The sequence below is a fragment of the Ascaphus truei genome, unplaced genomic scaffold, assembly GCF_040206685.1.
Source record: "Ascaphus truei isolate aAscTru1 unplaced genomic scaffold, aAscTru1.hap1 HAP1_SCAFFOLD_415, whole genome shotgun sequence".
NCBI classification, from domain to species: domain Eukaryota; kingdom Metazoa; phylum Chordata; class Amphibia; order Anura; family Ascaphidae; genus Ascaphus; species Ascaphus truei.
The window spans coordinates 161,406-183,665 of NW_027456746.1; the positions used below are offsets into that span (position 1 = coordinate 161,406).

The 22,260-nt window shown below is 58.3% G+C and overlaps 1 protein-coding gene across 2 annotated transcripts in view; it reads right to left on the minus strand.

The window, feature by feature from the left end:
• Positions 1–17,380, minus strand: part of KDM2A (lysine demethylase 2A) — a 107,302-nt gene extending 89,922 nt beyond the window's left edge. Inside the window, exons 1-6 of one of the 2 annotated variants that reach the window (XM_075583967.1) lie at positions 16,983–17,377; positions 6,417–6,524; positions 6,190–6,328; positions 4,649–4,727; positions 4,450–4,496; positions 4,199–4,377 (exon numbers count right to left, since the gene is read on the minus strand). In XM_075583967.1, coding sequence (XP_075440082.1) covers positions 4,199–4,377; positions 4,450–4,496; positions 4,649–4,727; positions 6,190–6,328; positions 6,417–6,452 — 480 coding nt within the window. In that variant the 5' untranslated portion in view covers positions 6,453–6,524; positions 16,983–17,377. Of the gene's footprint in view, positions 1–4,198; positions 4,378–4,449; positions 4,497–4,648; positions 4,728–6,189; positions 6,367–6,416; positions 6,525–16,982 lie in introns of both variants that reach the window. The other variant, XM_075583968.1, reaches the window with a different exon arrangement.
• Positions 17,381–22,260: the final 4,880 nt, after the last annotated feature.

Genomic DNA, 22,260 nt, shown 5'->3' on the forward strand with positions numbered 1-22,260 from the left:
AGGGACGGGTGGAGGCATGAGAAGCCTGGCAGAGCTGCGGAGGGACAGGTGGAGGCACGGGAAGCCTGGCAGAGCTGCGGAGGGACAGGTGGAGGAGCGAGAGACGCCTGGCAGAGCTGCGGAGGGACGGGTGGTGGCACGAGAGAAGCCTGGCAGAGCTGCGGAGGGACGGGTGGAGGCACGGGAAGCCTGGCAGAGCTGCGGAGGGACAGGTGGAGGAGTGAGAGACGCCTGGCAGAGCTGTGGAGGGACGGGGGGAGGTGTGAGAGACGCCTGGCAGAGCTGCGGAGGGACGGGTGGAGGAGTGAGAGAAGCCTGGCAGAGCTGCGGAGGGACGGGTGGAGGCACGGGAAGCCTGGCAGAGCTGCGGAGGGACAGGTGGAGGAGTGAGAGACGCCTGGCAGAGCTGCGGAGGGACGGGTGGAGGCACGGGAAGCCTGGCAGAGCTGCGGAGGGACAGGTGGAGGAGCGAGAGAAGTCTGGCAGAGCTGAGGAGGGACGGGTGGAGGCGTGAGAGAAGCCTGGCAGAGCTGCGAAGGGACGGGTGGAGGCGTGAGAGAAGCCTGGCAGAGCTGCGGAGGGACGGGTGGAGGCGTGAGAGACGCCTGGCAGAGCTGCGGAGGGACGGGTGGAGGCGTGAGAGACGCCTGGCAGAGCTGTGGAGGGACGGGTGGAGGCGTGAGAGACGCCTGGCAGAGCTGCGGGACAGGTGGAGGCGTGAGAGAAGCCTGGCAGAGCTGCGGAGGGACGGGTGGAGGAGTGAGAGAAGCCTGGCAGAGCTGCGGAGGGACGGGTGGAGGAGAGAGAGAAGCCTGGCAGAGCTGCGGAGGGACGGGTGGAGGCGTGAGAAGCTTGGCAGAGCTGCGGAGGGACGGGTGGAGGCGCGAGAAGCCTGGCAGAGCTGCGGAGGGACGGGTGGAGTAGTGAGAGAAGCCTGGCAGAGCTGCGGAGGGAAGGGTGGAGGCGTGAGAGAAGCCTGGCAGAGCTGCGGAGGGACGGGTGGAGGCATGAGAGAAGCCTGGCAGAGCTGCTGAGGGACGGGTGGAGGCGTGAGAGAAGCCTGGCAGAGCTGCGGAGGGAAGGGTGGAGGCGTGAGAGAAGCCTGGCAGAGCTGCGGAGGGACGGGTGGAGGCTTGAGAGAAGCCTGGCAGAGCTGCGGAGGGACAGGTGGAGGAGTGAGAGAAGCCTGGCAGAGCTGAGGAGGGACGGGTGGAGGCGTGAGAGAAGCCTGGCAGAGCTACGGAGGGACAGGTGGAGGCGTGAGACGCCTGGCAGAGCTGCGGAGGGACGGGTGGAAGAGTGAGAAGCCTGGCAGAGCTGCGGAGGGACAGGTGGAGGCATGAGAAGCCTGGCAGAGCTGAGGAGGGACGGGTGGAGGCGTGAGAGAAGCCTGGCAGAGCTACGGAGGGACAGGTGGAGGCGTGAGAGAAGCCTGGCAGAGCTGCGGAGGGAAGGGTGGAGGCGTGAGAGACGCCTGGCAGAGCTGCGGAGGGACGGGTGGAGGCGTGAGAGAAGCCTGGCAGAGCTGCTGAGGGACGGGTGGAGGCGTGAGAGAAGCCTGGCAGAGCTGCGGAGGGAAGGGTGGAGGCGTGAGAGACGCCTGGCAGAGCTGCGGAGGGACGGGTGGAAGAGTGAGAAGCCTGGCAGAGCTGCTTAGGGACAGGTGGAGGCATGAGAAGCCTGGCAGAGCTGCGGAGGGACAGGTGGAGGCATGAGAAACCTGGCAGAGCTGCGGAGGGACAGGTGGAGGAGCGAGAGAAGCCTGGCAGAGCTGCGGAGGGACGGGTGGTGGCACGAGAGAAGCCTGGCAGAGCTGCGGAGGGACGGGTGGAGGCACGGGAAGCCTGGAAGAGCTGAGGAGGGACGGGTGGAGGCGTGAGAGACGCCTGGCAGAGCTGCGGAGGGACGGGTGGAGGCGTGAGAGACGCCTGGCAGAGCTGCGGAGGGACAGGTGGAGGCGTGAGAGAAGCCTGGCAGAGCTGCGGAGGGACGGGTGGAGGAGTGAGAAGCCTGGCAGAGCTGCGGAGGGACGGGTGGAGGAGTGAGAGAAGCCTGGCAGAGCTGCGGAGGGACGGGTGGAGGCGTGAGAGACGCCTGGCAGAGCTGCGGAGGGACAGGTGGAGGAGTGAGAGAAGCCTGGCAGAGCTGCGGAGGGACAGGTGGAGGCGTGAGAGAAGCCTGGCAGAGCTGCGGAGGGACGGGTGGAGGCGTGAGAGAAGCCTGGCAGAGCTGCGGAGGGAAGGGTGGAAGAGTGAGAGAAGCCTGGCAGAGCTGCGGAGGGACGGGTGGAGGAGTGAGAGAAGCCTGGTAGAGCTGCGGAGGGACGGGTGGAGGCGTGAGAAGCCTGGCAGAGCTGCGGAGGGACGGGTGGAGGCGCGAGAAGCCTGGCAGAGCTGCGGAGGGACGGGTGGAGGAGTGAGAGAAGCCTGGCAGAGCTGCGGAGGGACGGGTGGAGGCGTGAGAGAAGCCTGGCAGAGCTGCGGAGGGACGGGTGGAGGAGTGAGAGAAGCCTGGCAGAGCTGCGGAGGGACAGGTGGAGGCGCGAGAAGCCTGGCAGAGCTGCGGAGGGACGGGTGGAGGCGCGAGAAGCCTGGCAGAGCTGCGGAGGGACGGGTGGAGGAGTGAGAGAAGCCTGGCAGAGCTGCGGAGGGACGGGTGGAGGAGTGAGAGAAGCCTGGCAGAGCTGCGGAGGGACAGGTGGAGGCGCGAGAAGCCTGGCAGAGCTGTGGTGGGACAGGTGGAGGAGTGAGAGACGCCTGGCAGAGCTGTGGAGGGACAGGTGGAGGCGCGAGAAGCCTGGCAGAGCTGCAGAGGGACGGGTGGAGGCGTGAGAGAAGCCTGGCAGAGCTGCGGAGGGACAGGTGGAGGCGTGAGAGAAGCCTGGCAGAGCTGCGGAGGGACGGGTGGAGGCGTGAGAGAAGCCTGGCAGAGCTGCGGAGGGACAGGTGGAGGAGTGAGAGAAGCCTGGCAGAGCTGCGGAGGGACGGGTGGAGGCGCGAGAGACGCCTGGCAGAGCTGCGGAGGGACGGGTGGAGGCGCGAGAGACGCCTGGCAGAGCTGCGGAGGGACGGGTGGAGAAGTGACAGAAGCCTGGCAGAGCTGCGGAGGGACGGGTGGAGGCATGAGAAGCCTGGCAGAGATGCGGAGGGACGGGTGGAGGAGCGAGAAGCCTGGCAGATCTGCGGAGGGATGGGTGGAGGCGCGAGAAGCCTGGCAGAGCTGCGGAGGGACAGGTGGAGGAGCGAGAGAAGCCTGGCAGAGCTGCGGAGGGACAGGTGGAGGAGTGAGAGAAGCCTGGCAGAGCTGCGGAGGGACGGGTGGAGGCGCGAGAAGCCTGGCAGAGCTGCGGAGGGACGGGTGGAGGCGCGAGAAGCATGGCAGAGCTGCGGAGGGACAGGTGGAGGAGTGAGAGAAGCCTGGCAGAGCTGCGGAGGGACGGGTGGAGGAGTGAGAGACGCCTGGCAGAGCTGCGGAGGGATGGGTGGAGGCGTGAGAGAAGCCTGCAGAGCTGCGGAGGGACGGGAGGAGGCGCGAGAAGCCTGGCAGAGCTGCGGAGGGACGGGTGGAGGCGCGAGACGCCTGGCAGAGCTGCGGAGGGACAGGTGGAGGAGTGAGAGAAGCCTGGCAGAGCTGCGGAGGGACGGGTAGAGGAGTGAGAGACGCCTGGCAGAGCTGCGGAGGGATGGGTGGAGGCGTGAGAGAAGCCTGGCAGAGCTGCGGAGGGACGGGTGGAGGCGCGAGAAGCCTGGCAGAGCTGCGGAGGGACGGGTGGAGGAGTGAGAGAAGCCTGGCAGAGCTGCGGAGGGACGGGTGGAGGCGTGAGAGAAGCCTGGCAGAGCTGCGGAGGGATGGGTGGAGGCGTGAGAGAAGCCTGGCAGAGCTGCGGAGGGACGGGTGGAGGCGCGAGAAGCCTGGCAGAGCTGCGGAGGGACGGGTGGAGGAGTGAGAGAAGCCTGGCAGAGCTGCGGAGGGACGGGTGGAGGAGTGAGAGAAGCCTGGCAGAGCTGCGGAGGGACGGGTGGAGGCGCGAGAAGCCTGGCAGAGCTGCGGAGGGACGGGTGGAGGCGCGAGAAGCCTGGCAGAGCTGCGGAGGGACGGGTGAGGCGCGAGAAGCCTGGCAGAGCTGCGGAGGGACAGAAGCCTGGCAGAGCTGCGGAGGGACGGGTGGAGGCGTGAGACCCCTGGCAGAGCTGCTGACCGTAGCCGGCCTTTGCACCAGGCTCTCTAGCTTGGTGTGGCTGAACTCCAGGCTGATCACGTTGTACAGCTTGTCCCGCTCCTCTTCGGGGGTCTCATAGTACTTTGCCCACTGTGCCATGGTCATCTCGATGCCCCGCTGTGTGCCCACATCCATAACATCTACGATGCGCCGACTCCCTGGGAAACGGAGACACGTTACCTTCCCAGCCTCTGCACCCAGACAAGGTCCGGAAACAGGCAGGAACTTACCCACAAACATCTTCACATCGCTCACGCTGAAGCTGGGGTCCGGCATCCTGTTGGGGAGTAAAGACGATCCAGAGTGAGACCCGTAGACAACATCCCTATAAACATGTCTGCCCTCCTCCCCGGTTCTGTGAGGAGTCTCCCACACCGGCGTATCTGGCAGCCCCGGCACGCCCGCTTCTAGCCACAAACATGTACTCACTTGATGCCAAGTCCTTCCGGACTAGTGAATATAAGCGGGTCCCGCAGCCCTCCCTGCTGGATGTATCGCATATTGAAGTCTGAGGAAGACAGAGCAGGGTGTAAGGCACGGGGGCCGGGTGTACAAGAGAGGGGGGGGGCCGGGTGTACAAGAGAGGGGGGGGCAGGGGTACCAGAGGGGGGGGCAGGGGTACCAGAGGGGGGGGGGCAGGGGTACCAGAGGGGGGAGCAGGGGTACCAGAGGGGGGGGGGGCAGGGGTACCAGAGGGGGGGGGGCAGGGGTACCAGAGGGGGAGGGGCAGGGGTACCAGAGGGGGGGGGCAGGGTGTACAAGAGAGGGGGGGGGCAGGGGTACCAGAGGGGGGGCAGGGGTATGAGAGGGGGGGGCAGGTGTACCAGAGGGGGGGGGGCAGGTGTACCAGAGGGGGGGGGGGGCAGGGGTACCAGAGGGGGGAGCAGGGGTACCAGAGGGGGGAGCAGGGGTACCAGAGGGGGGGGGGGGCAGGGGTACCAGAGGGGGGGGGGGCAGGGGTACCAGAGGGGGAGCAGGGGTACCAGAGGGGGGGGGGCAGGGGTACCAGAGGGGGGGGGGCAGGGGTACCAGAGGGGGGGGGGCAGGGGTACCAGAGGGGGGGGGGCAGGGGTACCAGAGGGGGGGGGGCAGGGGTACCAGAGGGGGGGGCAGGGGTACCAGAGGGGGGGGGCAGGGGTACCAGAGGGGGGGGGCAGGGGTACCAGAGGGGGGGGGGGCAGGGGTACCAGAGTGGGGGCAGGGGTACCAGAGGGGGGAGCAGGGGTACCAGAGGGGGGAGCAGGGGTACCAGAGGGGGGGGGCAGGGGTACCAGAGGGGGGGGGGGGCAGGGGTACCAGAGTGGGGGGCAGGGGTACCAGAGGGGGGAGCAGGGGTACCAGAGGGGGGAGCAGGGGTACCAGAGGGGGGGGCAGGGGTACCAGAGGGGGGGGCAGGGGTACCAGAGGGGGGGGCAGGGGTACCAGAGGGGGGGGCAGGGGTACCAGAGGGGGGGGGGCAGGGGTACCAGAGGGGGGGGGCAGGGGTACCAGGGGGGGGGGGGGGCAGGGGTACCAGGGGGGGGGGCAGGGGTACCAGAGGGGGGGGGGCAGGGGTACCAGAGGGGGGGGGGGCAGGGGTACCAGAGGGGGGGGGGGGCAGGGGTACCAGAGGGGGGGGGGGCAGGGGTACCAGAGGGGGGGGGGGGCAGGGGTACCAGAGGGGGGGGGCGGGCAGGGGTACCAGAGGGGGGGGGGGCAGGGGTACCAGAGGGGGGGGGGCAGGGGTACCAGAGGGGGGGTGCAGGGGTACCAGAGGGGGGGGAGCAGGGGTACCAGAGGGGGGAGCAGGGGTACCAGAGGGGGGAGCAGGGGTACCAGAGGGGGGGGGGGGGGCAGGGGTACCAGAGGGGGGGGGGGCAGGGGTACCAGAGGGGGGGGGCAGGGGTACCAGAGGGGGGAGCAGGGGTACCAGAGGGGGGGGGCAGTATTTCCTCCTGTGATGCCCCCTGCCCTCTCTATACGACCCTGACCTTCGCCCTCCATGAAGATGACGAAGTTGGTGTTGTACTTGGCGCTCCGCAGTTTCTCCTCCAGGTCGAACGTTCTCTTCCCTTCAATGTCATCATCCGAGATCCCGTCATCCTCGTAACGCCGCCGGAGCGTGCGTCTCTGATAGAGGGCACAGAGTGAGACCTCGCACAACATCACTAGGACATTCACCAAGAGGGAATAAAGGCAAATAATAAAAGCACCTCACCAGTCTGCGGCTGTAGCGCCCTCGCTCCCCGTCCATCGCTCACCCTCACTATCTCACGCCACAGGTGAGAGCACAGGTACACACACAGTGATCCCCTGAGCTAGTTACCTATCAGGAGAAGACACAAAGCTGTCACAGGGCACATAGAGCAGAAATTCCTGCAGCAACGCAGACCTCCGCCCAACTGAGAGCTCATGGGAAGTGAGGGACCATGCTCAATCATTACCGTGTATTCCTGCAGCAACGCAGACCTCCCCCCAACTGAGAGCTCATGGGAAGTGAGGGACCATGCTTCATTATCATTACCGTGTATTCCAGCAGCAACGCAGACCTCCCCCCAACTGAGAGCTCATGGGAAGTGAGGGACCATGCTCAATCATTACCATGTATTCCAGCAGCAACGCAGACCTCCCCCCAACTGAGAGCTCATGGGAAGTGAGGGACCATGCTCCATCATTACCATGTATTCCAGCAGCAACGCAGACCTCCCCCCAACTGAGAGCTCATGGGAAGTGAGGGACCATGCTCCATCATTACCATGTATTCCTGCAGCAACGCAGACCTCCCCCAACTGAGAGCTCATGGGAAGTGAGGGACCATGCTCCATCATTACCATGTATTCCAGCAGCAACGCAGACCTCCCCCCAACTGAGAGCTCATGGGAAGTGAGGGACCATGCTCCATCATTACCATGTATTCCTGCAGCAACGCAGACCTCCCCCCAACTGAGAGCTCATGGGAAGTGAGGGACCATGCTTCATTATCATTACCGTGTATTCCTGCAGCAACGCAGACCTCCCCCCAACTGAGAGCTCATGGGAAGTGAGGGACCATGCTCAATCATTACCGTGTATTCCAGCAGCAACGCAGACCTCCCCCCAACTGAGAGCTCATGGGAAGTGAGGGACCATGCTTCATTATCATTACCGTGTATTCCAGCAGCAACGCAGACCTCCCCCCAACTGAGAGCTCATGGGAAGTGAGGGACCATGCTCAATCATTACCATGTATTCCAGCAGTAACGCGGACCTCCCCCCAACTGAGAGCTCATGGGAAGTGAGGGACCATGCTTCATTATCATTACCGTGTATTCCTGCAGCAACGCAGACCTCCCCCCAACTGAGAGCTCATGGGAAGTGAGGGACCATGCTCAATCATTACCATGTATTCCAGCAGCAACGCAGACCTCCCCCCAACTGAGAGTTCATGGGAAGTGAGGGACCATGCTTCATTATCATTACCATGTATTCCTGCAGCAACGCAGACCTCCCCCCAACTGAGAGCTCATGGGAAGTGAGGGACCATGCTTCATTATCTTTACCGTGTATTCCTGCAGCAACGCAGACCTCCGCCCAACTGAGAGCTCATGGGAAGTGAGGGACCATGCTCAATCATTACCGTGTATTCCAGCAGCAACGCAGACCTCCCCCCAACTGAGAGCTCATGGGAAGTGAGGGACCATGCTCCATCATTACCATGTATTCCAGCAGCAACGCAGACCTCCGCCAAACTGAGAGCTCATGGGAAGTGAGGGACCATGCTCAATCATTACCATGTATTCCTGCAGCAACGCAGACCTCCCCCCAACTGAGAGCTCATGGGAAGTGAGGGACCATGCTCAATCATTACCGTGTATTCCTGCAGCAACGCAGACCTCCCCCCAACTGAGAGCTCATGGGAAGTGAGGGACCATGCTCAATCATTACCATGTATTCCTGCAGCAACGCAGACCTCCGCCCAACTGAGAGCTCATGGGAAGTGAGGGACCATGCTCAATCATTACCATGTATTCCAGCAGCAACGCAGACCTCCCCCCAACTGAGAGCTCATGGGAAGTGAGGGACCATGCTCAATCATTACCATGTATTCCAGCAGCAACGCAGACCTCCGCCCAACTGAGAGCTCATGGGAAGTAAGGGACCATGCTCAATCATTACCGTGTATTCCAGCAGCAACGCAGACCTCCGCCCAACTGAGAGCTCATGGGAAGTAAGGGACCATGCTCAATCATTACCATGTATTCCTGCAGCAACGCAGACCTCCCCCCAACTGAGAGCTCATGGGAAGTGAGGGACCATGCTCAATCATTACCGTGTATTCCTGCAGCAACGCAGACCTCCCCCCAACTGAGAGCTCATGGGAAGTGAGGGACCATGCTCAATCATTACCATGTATTCCAGCAGCAACGCAGACCTCCGCCCAACTGAGAGCTCATGGGAAGTGAGGGACCATGCTTCATTATCATTACCGTGTATTCCTGCAGCAACGCAGACCTCCCCCTAACTGAGAGCTCATGGGAAGTGAGGGACCATGCTTCATTATCATTACCGTGTATTCCTGCAAACAAGATCCCCCAAGTCTCACAGGTCTCCGGCGTCCTTCAGTAACATACAACGCACGCTGCCCTAATGCGTACATAGCCACGCTCAGCATGGCATTACCAACACGGCGGTGTGCTGGGGACGTATGCAAACCGGCTGCCAACAACGGCCACAAATCCAACGAGAGAGAAAACTACCGATAACCAGTAACATCAACAAACCCGCTCCGACACCCGCAATTATCAACTCCACACAAAGAAGCAAAATTAAACTATAGACACAAATGTTACCTTCACATACTAGTACAAGCAAAAGATCACATCGCAAACATACAAGGCTCGGGACATGCAATCACCGACACAAAATCTCAACACAACAAGTGAAATACACATGGACAACTACCAAAACTACACAACAGCAAACCCTTTAAAACACCACTCCAACCAACTACACGCACAATGACCCCAGGCTCAGGGCAGACTCCGGCACAACACCCAGCAACGCAGGAGGCTCAGGACAGACTCCGGCACAACACCCAGCAACGCAGGAGGCTCAGGACAGACTCCGGCACAACACCCAGCAACGCAGGAGGCTCAGGACAGACTCCGGCACAAGACCCAGCAACGCAGGAGGCTCAGGGCAGACTCCGGCACAACACCCACCAACGCAGGAGGCTCAGGACAGACTCCGGCACAAGACCCAGCAACGCAGGAGGCTCAGGACAGGCTCCGGCACAAGACCCAGCAACGCAGGAGGCTCAGGGCAGACTCCGGCACAAGACCCAGCAACGCAGGAGGCTCAGGGCAGACTCCGGCACAAGACCCAGCAACGCAGGAGGCTCAGGACAGACTCCGGCACAACACCCAGCAACGCAGGAGGCTCAGGGCAGGCTCCGGCACAAGACCCAGCAACGCAGGAGGCTCAGGGCAGGCTCCGGCACAAGACCCAGCAACGCAGGAGGCTCAGGACAGGCTCCGGCACAACACCCAGCAACGCAGGAGGCTCAGGACAGGCTCCGGTACAAGACCCAGCAACGCAGGAGGCTCAGGGCAGACTCCGGCACAAGACCCAGCAACGAAGGAGGCTCAGGACAGGCTCCGGCACAACACCCAGCAACGCAGGAGGCTCAGGACAGGCTCCGGCACAAGACCCAGCAACGCAGGAGGCTCAGGGCAGACTCCGGCACAACACCCAGCAACGCAGGAGGCTCAGGACAGGCTCCGGCACAAGACCCAGCAACGCAGGAGGCTCAGGACAGACTCCGGCACAACACCCAGCAACGCAGGAGGCTCAGGACAGGCTCCGGCACAAGACCCAGCAACGTAGGAGGCTCAGGGCAGACTCCGGCACAACACCCAGCAACGCAGGAGGCTCAGGACAGGCTCCGGCACAAGACCCAGCAATGCAGGAGGCTCAGGACAGACTCCGGCACAAGACCCAGCAACGCAGGAGGCTCAGGGCAGACTCCGGCACAACACCCAGCAACGCAGGAGGCTCAGGGCAGGCTCCGGCACAAGACCCAGCAACGCAGGAGGCTCAGGGCAGACTCCGGCACAACACCCAAACACAAGAATCACAACCAGGACTCCAGCAATAAGTCGGCCCCTCGGCACTGACGGGCCCACAACTGCATTCAATGTCCTCAACATTTTATTTTGGTTCCAAGAAATCCAAGATCCCAGCCCCATAACTATTCCTCTGTTACATATACCCCGTTACATATACCCCGACCTCACCACCACCGACTTAACTCAACCACCATCCCAACCACAGCCCCCCACCCATCATCACAAACCAGACCCCATCCCCCATAAAGCTAGACCCCAGCACCAACTACATACACCCAGCCACCAATGTACGTAACCCAACCGCACCGGATATCCGCACCTACCCCCTCCCCCCAAACTCCATTAATTGCCACCATATACATCACCACAGCCCCCCAAAAAAACACCCCGACCACACTGCACAATAACACTGACCTCCCACAACAACCCCAGTACCCCAACCAGTCTCACATTCACTCAGCACACCCCCAGTACCCCAACCAGTGTCACATTCACACAGCACACCCCCAGTACCCCAACCAGTCTCACATTCATACAGCACACCCCCAGTACCCCAACCAGTGTCACATTCACACAGCACACCCCCAGCACCCCAACCAGTCTCACATTCACACAGCACACCCCCAGCACCCCAACCAGTCTCACATTCACACAGCACACCCCCAGTACCCCAACCAGTCTCACATTCACTCAGCACACCCCCAGTACCCCAACCAGTGTCACATTCACCCAGCACACCCCCAGCACCCCAACCAGTCTCACATTCACACAGCACACCCCCAGCACCCCAACCAGTCTCACATTCACACAGCACACCCCCAGCACCCCAACCAGTCTCACATTCACACAGCACACCCCCAGTACCCCAACCAGTCTCACATTCACACAGCACAACCCCAGTACCCCAACCAGTCTCACATTCACACAGCACAACCCCAGTACCCCAACCAGTCTCACATTCACACAGCACACCCCCAGTACCCCAACCAGTCTCACATTCACACAGCACAACCCCAGCACCCCAACCAGTCTCACATTCACACAGCACAACCCCAGTACCCCAACCAGTCTCACATTCACACAGCACACCCCCAGTACCCCAACCAGTCTCACATTCACACAGCACAACCCCAGCACCCCAACCAGTCTCACATTCACACAGCACAACCCCAGTACCCAAACCAGTGTCACATTCACACAGCACACCCCCAGTACCCCAACCAGTCTCACATTCACACAGCACACCCCCAGTACCCCAACCAGTCTCACATTCACACAGCTCACCCCCAGTACCCCAACCAGTCACATTCACACAGCACACCCCCAGTACCCCAACCAGTCTCACATTCACACAGCACACCCCCAGTACCCCAACCAGTCTCACATTCACACAGCACAACCCCAGTACCCCAACCAGTCTCACATTCACACAGCGCACCCCCAGTACCCCAACCAGTCTCACATTCACACAGCGCACCCCCAGTACACAAACCAGTCTCACATTCACACAGCACAACCCCAGTACCCCAACCAGTCTCCCATTCACACAGCGCACCCCCAGTCCGCACCTACCCCCTCCCCCCAAACTCCATTAATTGCCACCATATACATCACCACAGCCCCCCAAAAAAACACCCCGACCACACTGCACAATAACACTGACCTCCCACAACAACCCCAGTACCCCAACCAGTCTCACATTCACTCAGCACACCCCCAGTACCCCAACCAGTGTCACATTCACACAGCACACCCCCAGTACCCCAACCAGTCTCACATTCATACAGCACACCCCCAGTACCCCAACCAGTGTCACATTCACACAGCACACCCCCAGCACCCCAACCAGTCTCACATTCACACAGCACACCCCCAGCACCCCAACCAGTCTCACATTCACACAGCACACCCCCAGTACCCCAACCAGTCTCACATTCACTCAGCACACCCCCAGTACCCCAACCAGTGTCACATTCACCCAGCACACCCCCAGCACCCCAACCAGTCTCACATTCACACAGCACACCCCCAGCACCCCAACCAGTCTCACATTCACACAGCACACCCCCAGCACCCCAACCAGTCTCACATTCACACAGCACACCCCCAGTACCCCAACCAGTCTCACATTCACACAGCACAACCCCAGTACCCCAACCAGTCTCACATTCACACAGCACAACCCCAGTACCCCAACCAGTCTCACATTCACACAGCACACCCCCAGTACCCCAACCAGTCTCACATTCACACAGCACAACCCCAGCACCCCAACCAGTCTCACATTCACACAGCACAACCCCAGTACCCCAACCAGTCTCACATTCACACAGCACACCCCCAGCACCCCAACCAGTCTCACATTCACACAGCACACCCCCAGTACCCCAACCAGTCTCACATACCCACAGCACAACCCCAGTACCCCAACCAGTCTCAAATTCATACAGCACAACCCCAGTACCCCAACCAGTGTCACATTCACACCCCCAGTACCCCAACCAGTGTCACATTCACACCCCCAGTACCCCAACCAGTGTCACATTCACACAGCACACCCCCAGTACCCCAACCAGTGTCACATTCACACAGCACACCCCCAGTACACAAACCAGTCTCACATTCACACAGCACAACCCCAGTACCCCAACCAGTCTCCCATTCACACAGCGCACCCCCAGTACCCCAACCAGTCTCACATTCACACAGCACACCCCCAGTACCCCAACCAGTGTCACATTCACACAGCACACCCCCAGTACCCCAACCAGTGTCACATTCACACAGCACACCCCCAGTACCCCAACCAGTCTCACATTCACACAGCACACCCCCAGAACCCCAACCAGTCACATTCACACAGCACACCCCCAGTACCCCAACCAGTGTCACATTCACACAGCACACCCCCAGTACCCCAACCAGTGTCACATTCACACAGCACACCCCCAGTACCCCAACCAGTGTCACATTCACACAGCACACCCCCAGTACCCCAACCAGTGTCACATTCACACAGCACACCCCCAGTACCCCAACCAGTCTCACATTCACACAGCACACCCCCAGTACCCCAACCAGTGTCACATTCACACAGCACACCCCCAGTACCCCAACCAGTCTCACATACACACAGCACAACCCCAACCAGTGTCACATTCACACAGCACACCCCCAGTACCCCAACCAGTGTCACATTCACACAGCACACCCCCAGTACCCCAACCAGTGTCACATTTACACAGCACACCCCCAGTACCCCAACCAGTGTCACATTCACACAGCACACCCCCAGTACCCCAACCAGTGTCACATTCACACAGCGCACCCCCAGTACCCCAACCAGTCTCACATTCACACAGCGCACCCCCAGTACCCCAACCAGTCTCACATTCACACAGCGCACCCCCAGTACCCCAACCAGTCTCACATTCACACAGCGCACCCCCAGTACCCCAACCAGTCTCACATTCACACAGCGCATCCCCAGTACCCCAACCAGTCTCACATACACACAGCACACCCCCAGTACCCCAACCAGTCTCACATACACACAGCACAACCCCAACCAGTGTCACATTCACACAGCACACCCCCAGTACCCCAACCAGTGTCACATTCACACAGCACACCCCCAGTACCCCAACCAGTCTCACATTCACACAGCGCACCCCCAGTACCCCAACCAGTCTCACATTCACACAGCGCATCCCCAGTACCCCAACCAGTCTCACATACACACAGCACACCCCCAGTACCCCAACCAGTGTCACATTCACACAGCACACCCCCAGTACCCCAACCAGTGTCACATTTACACAGCACACCCCCAGTACCCCAACCAGTGTCACATTCAAACAGCACACCCCCAGTACCCCAACCAGTGTCACATTCACACAGCGCACCCCCAGTACCCCAACCAGTCTCACATTCACACAGCGCACCCCCAGTACCCCAACCAGTCTCACATTCACACAGCGCACCCCCAGTACCCCAACCAGTCTCACATTCACACAGCGCACCCCCAGTACCCCAACCAGTCTCACATTCACACAGCGCATCCCCAGTACCCCAACCAGTCTCACATACACACAGCACACCCCCAGTACCCCAACCAGTCTCACATACACACAGCACAACCCCAACCAGTGTCACATTCACACAGCACACCCCCAGTACCCCAACCAGTGTCACATTCACACAGCACACCCCCAGTACCCCAACCAGTGTCACATTTACACAGCACACCCCCAGTACCCCAACCAGTGTCACATTCACACAGCACACCCCAGCACCCCAACCAGTCTCACATTCACACAGCGCACCCCCAGTACCCCAACCAGTCTCACATTCACACAGCGCACCCCCAGTACCCCAACCAGTCTCACATTCACACAGCGCACCCCCAGTACCCCAACCAGTCTCACATTCACACAGCGCATCCCCAGTACCCCAACCAGTCTCACATACACACAGCACAACCCCAGTACCCCAACCAGTCTCACATTCACACAGCACAACCCCAGTACCCCAACCAGTCTCACATTCACACAGCACACCCCCAGTACCCCAACCAGTCTCACATTCACACAGCAAACCCCCAGTACCCCAACCAGTCTCACATTCACACAGCGCACCCCCAGTACCCCAACCAGTCTCACATTCACACAGCGCATCCCCAGTACCCCAACCAGTCTCACATACACACAGCACAACCCCAGTACCCCAACCAGTCTCACATTCACACAGCACAACCCCAGTACCCCAACCAGTCTCACATTCACACAGCACACCCCCAGTACCCCAACCAGTCTCACATTCACACAGCACACCCCCAGTACCCCAACCAGTCTCACATTCACACAGCACACCCCCAGTACCCCAACCAGTCTCACATTCACACAGCACACCCCCAGTACCCCAACCAGTCTCACATTCACACAGCACAACCCCAGCCCCCCAACCAGTCTCACATTCACACAGCACACCCCCAGTACCCCAACCAGTCTCACATTCACACAGCACACCCCCAGTACCCCAACCAGTCTCACATTCACACAGCACAACCCCAGTACCCCAACCAGTGTCACATTCACACAGCACACCCCCAGTACCCCAACCAGTCTCACATTCACACAGCACAACCCCAGTACCCCAACCAGTGTCACATTCACACAGCACACCCCCAGTACCCCAACCAGTCTCACATTCACACAGCACACCCCCAGTACCCCAACCAGTGTCACATTCACACAGCCCACCCCCAGTACCCCAACCAGTGTCACATTCACACAGCACACCCCCAGTACCCCAACCAGTCTCACATTCACACAGCACACCCCTAGTACCCCAACCAGTCTCACATACACACAGCACAACCCCAGTACACAAACCAGTCTCACATTCACACAGCACACCCCCAGTACCCCAACCAGTCTCACATTCACACCCCCAGTACCCCAACCAGTCTCACATTCACACAGCACACCCCCAGTACCCCAACCAGTGTCACATACACACAGCGCACCCCCAGTACCCCAACCAGTCTCACATTCACACAGCACACCCCCAGTACCCCAACCAGTCTCACATTCACACAGCGCACCCCCAGTACCCCAACCAGTCTCACATACACACAGCACAACCCCAGTACACAAACCAGTCTCACATTCACACAGCACACCCCCAGCACCCCAACCAGTCTCACATTCACACAGCACACCCCCAGTACCCCAACCAGTCTCACATTCACACAGCGCACCCCCAGTACCCCAACCAGTCTCACATTCACACAGCACACCCCCAGTACCCCAACCAGTCTCACATTCACACAGCGCACCCCCAGTACCCCAACCAATGTCACATTCACACAGCACAACCCCAGTACCCCAACCAGTGTCACATTCACACAGCACACCCCCAGCACCCCAACCAGTCTCACATTCACACAGCACACCCCCAGTACCCCAACCAGTCTCACAGTCACACAGCACACCCCCAGTACCCCAACCAGTCTCACATTCACACAGCACACCCCCAGTACCCCAACCAGTCTCACATTCACACAGCACACCCCCAGTACCCCAACCAGTCTCACATTCACACAGCACACCCCCAGTACCCCAACCAGTCTCACATTCACACAGCACACCCCCAGCACCCCAACCAGTCTCACATTCACACAGCGCACCCCCAGTACCCCAACCAGTGTCACATTCACACAGCACACCCCCAGCACCCCAACCAGTCTCACATTCACACAGCGCACCCCCAGTACCCCAACCAGTGTCACATTCACACAGCATACCCCCAGTACCCCAACCAGTCTCACATACACACAGCACACCCCCAGTACCCCAACCAGTCTCACATTCACACAGCGCACCCCCAGTACCCCAACCAGTCTCACATACACACAGCATACCCCCAGTACCCCAACCAGTCTCACATACCCACAGCACACCCCCAGTACCCCAACCAGTGTCACATACACACAGCACACCCCCAGTACCCCAACCAGTCTCACATTCACACAGCACACCCCCAGTACCCCAACCAGTGTCACATTCACACAGCACAACCCCTAGAAACACCCCCATCTCTACACAGAAATCCCCCTCCTCCCAAATCTCTAGCCAGCCCCCAAACCACTACAGAGCAGCACCCCCAAAAGTTACCTCAGGTTGGCAGCCCCATCACTGCGTGGATCCGGCGCAGTCTGTCTGGCGCGCTCCAACTGTTGTATCGCGATATGTCACCGGTCTGCGCACTCGACTTCTTCCGTCACCGCCTCACCGACCTGACGTCACGGTGCCGCGCCTCTGACGTCACGGTGCCGCGCCTCTGACGTAGTGCTCACTTCAGTGGTGCTGTGAGGGAGCCACCGCGGGCGCCATGTTAGGCCGGAAATTACGTCCGGCAGAAGGGGCGGAGTCTGTCACTCTGAGGGGAGAGGGGGCGGGGAAATAAAACTGTGTGCTGATTGGCTGCGGAGGGGACGTGATGGCTACGTCCCAGGGTAGCCTCCCCAAACCACGCCCAGGTAACTGAGGAAATAGCCAATCAGGGCTCGGGAAGGGAAGGCGTGCGATGTTATCCCACGTGATGACGACACAGCGACACGCGCTGTCAATCAAAAGGAGCACGTGCAGCGATTGGCCAGCTTCGGGAGCGCGTGCCGCGGTTACTAGCAGTGATGTCAAGGCGGATAAGCTCTCTGATTGGTTGAAAGGAGGTCCGGGCGCTGAGTCCCTCCCTTTTCCCTGACACTTCCGCCCGGTCTGCCACTTTTACCTCACACACCGTGGGGCCGGTGCCCGTTTCCAAGATGGCCGCCACAAGCACCTCTTCCGGTCAGGTGCGGGGGCTCGTACTGTCATGTGCGCCTCGGCAGACAGAGGGCGCTGATTGGACGCGCGTTCTGTCAGTCACTAAACCCTGTCCCAGAGGTTGCTGGGAAATACAGGTCATCTCAGGTTCCGAGACAGCAGAAGTCTCATCACGTGACAGGGGGACACAGGGGACTGTCACTCATCACGTGACAGGGGGACACAGAGGGGACTGTCACTCATCACGTGACAGAGGGGACTGTCACTCATCACGTGACAGGGGACACAGAGGGACTGTCACTCATCACTTGACAGGGGACTGTCACTCATCATGTGACAGGGGGACACGGGACTGTCATTCATCACATGACGGGGACACAGAGGGGACTGTCACTCATCACATGACGGGGACACAGAGGGGACTGTCACTCATCACATGACGGGGACACAGAGGGGACTGTCACTCCTCACATGACGGGGACACAGAGGGGACTGTCACTCATCACATGACGGGGACACAGAGGGACTGTCACTCATCACGTGACAGGGGGACACAGGGGACTGTCACTCATCACGTGAGAGGGGACTGTCACTCATCACGTGACAGGGGGACACAGAGGGGACTGTCACTCATCACATGACGGGGACACGGGACTGTCACTCATCACATGACGGGGACACAGGGACTGTCGCTCATCACATGACGGGGACACAGAGGGGACTGTCACTCATCACATGACGGGGACACAGAGGGACTGTCACTCATCACGTGACAGGGGGACACAGGGGACTGTCACTCATCACATGACAGGGACACAGAGGGGACTGTCACTCATCACGTGACAGGGGGACACAGAGGGACTGTCACTCATCACGTGAGAGGGGACTGTCACTCATCACGTGACAGGGGGACACAGAGGGGACTGTCACTCATCACATGACGGGGACACGGGACTGTCACTCATCACATGACGGGGACACAGGGACTGTCGCTCATCACATGACGGGGAAACAGAGGGGACTGTCACTCATCGCGTGACAAGGGGACACAGAGGGGACTATCACTCATCACATGACGGGGACACAGAGGGACTGTCACTCATCACGTGACAGGGGACACAGAGGGGACTGGCACTCATCACGTGACAGGGGGACACAGAGAGGACTGTCACTCATCACGTGACGGGTCACAGAGGGACTGTCACTCATCACGTGACGGGACACAGAGGGGACTGGCACTCATCACGTGTCAGGGGACACAGAGGGGACTGTCACTCATCACGTGTCAGGGGACACAGAGGGGACTGTCACTCATCACGTGACACAGAGGGGACTGTCACTCATCACGTGACAGGGGACACAGAGGGACTGTCACTCATCACGTGACAGGGGACAGAGGGGACTGTCACTCATCACGTGACGGGGACAGAGGGGACTGTCACTCATCACGTGACAGGGGACACAGAGGGACTGTCACTCATCACGTGACGGGGACACAGAGGGGACTGTCACTCATCGCGTGACAAGGGGACACAGAGGGGACTATCACTCATCACATGACGGGGACACAGAGGGACTGTCACTCATCACGTGACAGGGGACACAGAGGGGACTGGCACTCATCACGTGACAGGGGGACACAGAGAGGACTGTCACTCATCACGTGACGGGTCACAGAGGGACTGTCACTCATCACGTGACGGGACACAGAGGGGACTGGCACTCATCACGTGTCAGGGGACACAGAGGGGACTGTCACTCATCACGTGTCAGGGGACACAGAGGGGACTGTCACTCATCACGTGACACAGAGGGGACTGTCACTCATCACGTGACAGGGGACACAGAGGGACTGTCACTCATCACGTGACAGGGGACAGAGGGGACTGTCACTCATCACGTGACGGGGACAGAGGGGACTGTCACTCATCACGTGACAGGGGACACAGAGGGACTGTCACTCATCACGTGACGGGGACACAGAGGGGACTGTCACTCATCACGTGACAGGGGACACAGAGGGGACTGTCACTCATCACGTGACAGGGGACACAGAGGGGACTGTCACTCATCACGTGACGGGGACACGAGGGACTGTCACTCATCACGTGACAGGGGGACACAGAGGGGACTGTCACTTATCACGTGACAGGGTGACACACGGACTGTGTCATGCTAGACCCAGCTTATTAGCACTTTACCATCTGGATCCTTTGAATAAAGCATGAAATAAAATAAATTGTATTTATTCACATAAAGAACACACACAGCTTGAATTACCAACATGTCACAAATAAGGCCTCGGGCATGGTGCCTCGGGCCGCGCTGATCCGCGCTCCTGCTCTGTCTCGCCTGCTCAAACTGGAGCTTTTTTGTGTCCTTGCAGGCGAGGCAGTGAGCGCGCTTTGGGGGCGGGGCGGAGGTGTGTCGGGAGCGGGAGGCGGGGCTAATCCCTCGCTCCCATTGGATGTGAGCGGTCACGTGACCGCTCCGCTTCCCTGAGCGGCAAATTTTAAATTTGCTGAAATTTTCTGAGCCTCCGCACGCATGCGGAAGCGTGCGGAAGCAGCTGCTATAGCCGCACTGATGATAGATGCAGGGAGTAAGTGCATCTGCTCAGTGCGGCTCAGCACAGCTTAATCTTCTATGTCCCAGGCCTAACACACTTACTATAACGAAATAAAAGGTTTCTGGAACGAAAGTTCATTCAATACGGTCTCCAGGTATCAATTCCCAGCGCGGGGTTGACGGCAAGCAGGAAACAAGAGAGTCTTTTGGCTAGGGACTCAACTAGCCACCCCTATATTTCAGTCAAATAAAAGCATTTCGTTCTGCCAATGCAGGATTAATGAGCAAATCCTTATTCCTTACGAATACTGGAAGCTGGATACCAATCGTTGGTTACAATGGAATCTTCTTTACATGATGTAACTTAGATGGAACTTAATCTCAGATGGCTCTGACCTCTGATTGCTGCACCAACTTTTAAAACTTTCACATGTCCCTTTTTTTCAGTCTGCAGCGAATCACTGCGTGGGTACCAATTATCCCACCTATAGCAAGGGTTAGCCAGGCAGTCCAAAAACTGGAACAAAGCCTCAGTATCGCAACTGAGCATGTGCAACAAAAATGTCATCTTCCCCCCACTGGCCACTTAGCATATGCCACCCTGTTTTCTTAATGAATGCCGCTCAGTCTAGCTAGGCCAAATGGACCCTTTGATCTAGTAGCCATAAGCCCCCCTCTTGACCAAATGGCTCTCACACTTCTATTTCTTTGGAGCTCACAGGTTTTTTTATCCTGCATTTCAAAGCCTAGGATTACACACCCTAAGTGTCATCTCCTGTTCTGGACTGAAGGAAGGCGAATCCCACCTGTCTATAATGTTAATTTCCTTACTCTTATAACTTTAAAATAAAAAAAATTACAGGGGACATTCATTTAATACTGGGGTTGAACGTTAATGCTCAAAAACATAACCCCTTTAGGTGTTCGTACCTCAGTAATGCCCACACCAAATATCATCTTTCTATGTTGCTCCTAACTAAAGTTACCTATCGGTAACAAAGACCAGCGAGATTTTATATTAGATGGGATCAACTTTGTTCTCCAACATAATGTGCTTTGGTTCAATGATGTCTACTTCCTACAAAAGTGCGGGACCGCAATGGGGACCAGGTTCACACCGAGCTATGCGAACATCTTTATGGCCAGTTGGGAAACCGACCATGTGTGGTCGGGGCATGGCTTTGGTGCGAGCCTGGTCCTCTGGAAGAGATACATCGATGATGTTCTCTTGATTTGGGAGGGAGATGAACCTTCCCTGGAAGCCTTTTTTCAACACTTCAACACAAATAATTATTTGGTGTTCACATCAGAAAAGAGCAAGGAAACAATTAATTTTTTAGATTTGATGGTGTATATAGAAGGGAATAATATTAAGACCAAAACCTTTTTTAAAGAAGTAAACACGAACAACTATCTTCTCAATACGAGTAGTCACCACCCCAATTGGCTACGAAACATCCTTTCAAAGCGTAGAAATAAAATCAATGAGTGAAGGGTTCAAAGTAACAGGTGAGTTTATCAGCACCATGGCACAATTTGAGAGAAAAGAATTCCAACAAGGAACTCAGGCCTCTGAAAACATATTGCTTGGATCACATTTTTATACATTTCAAAATGAGTAATACGCCCTTTAAGGGGGCTGGCTTAGAGATAAAAACTATATGATGACCTATACAAAAATACATATTGATATCTAAATATGCTGCATACGCTATATTCTTATCCTATAATTTTACCATAATGTGGGCCTCTTGACCTTGTGACATAAGGGAGTTACTGTGTCCAGCCCTGTGTGTACTGTAGCTCAGTGCACATCCAGAAAAACTTATATACGGTACAGTGCCTAAATATACATGTATAAATAACTAATAAATAAAATGGTCTTTTAGTTTAACATTTTGGCCAAATTGTTGTAAGCCCTTGAGCCAACTGCACGGCAGACCACGTTTCAAGGGTCCCTAACACTAATATAGATTCTTAATAACCTGTGCATTGCCAGGAAGAATGATTTATAATAAATCTGTCAATATTAGTTGCAAAAGTTCTAAGTCTGATTGAA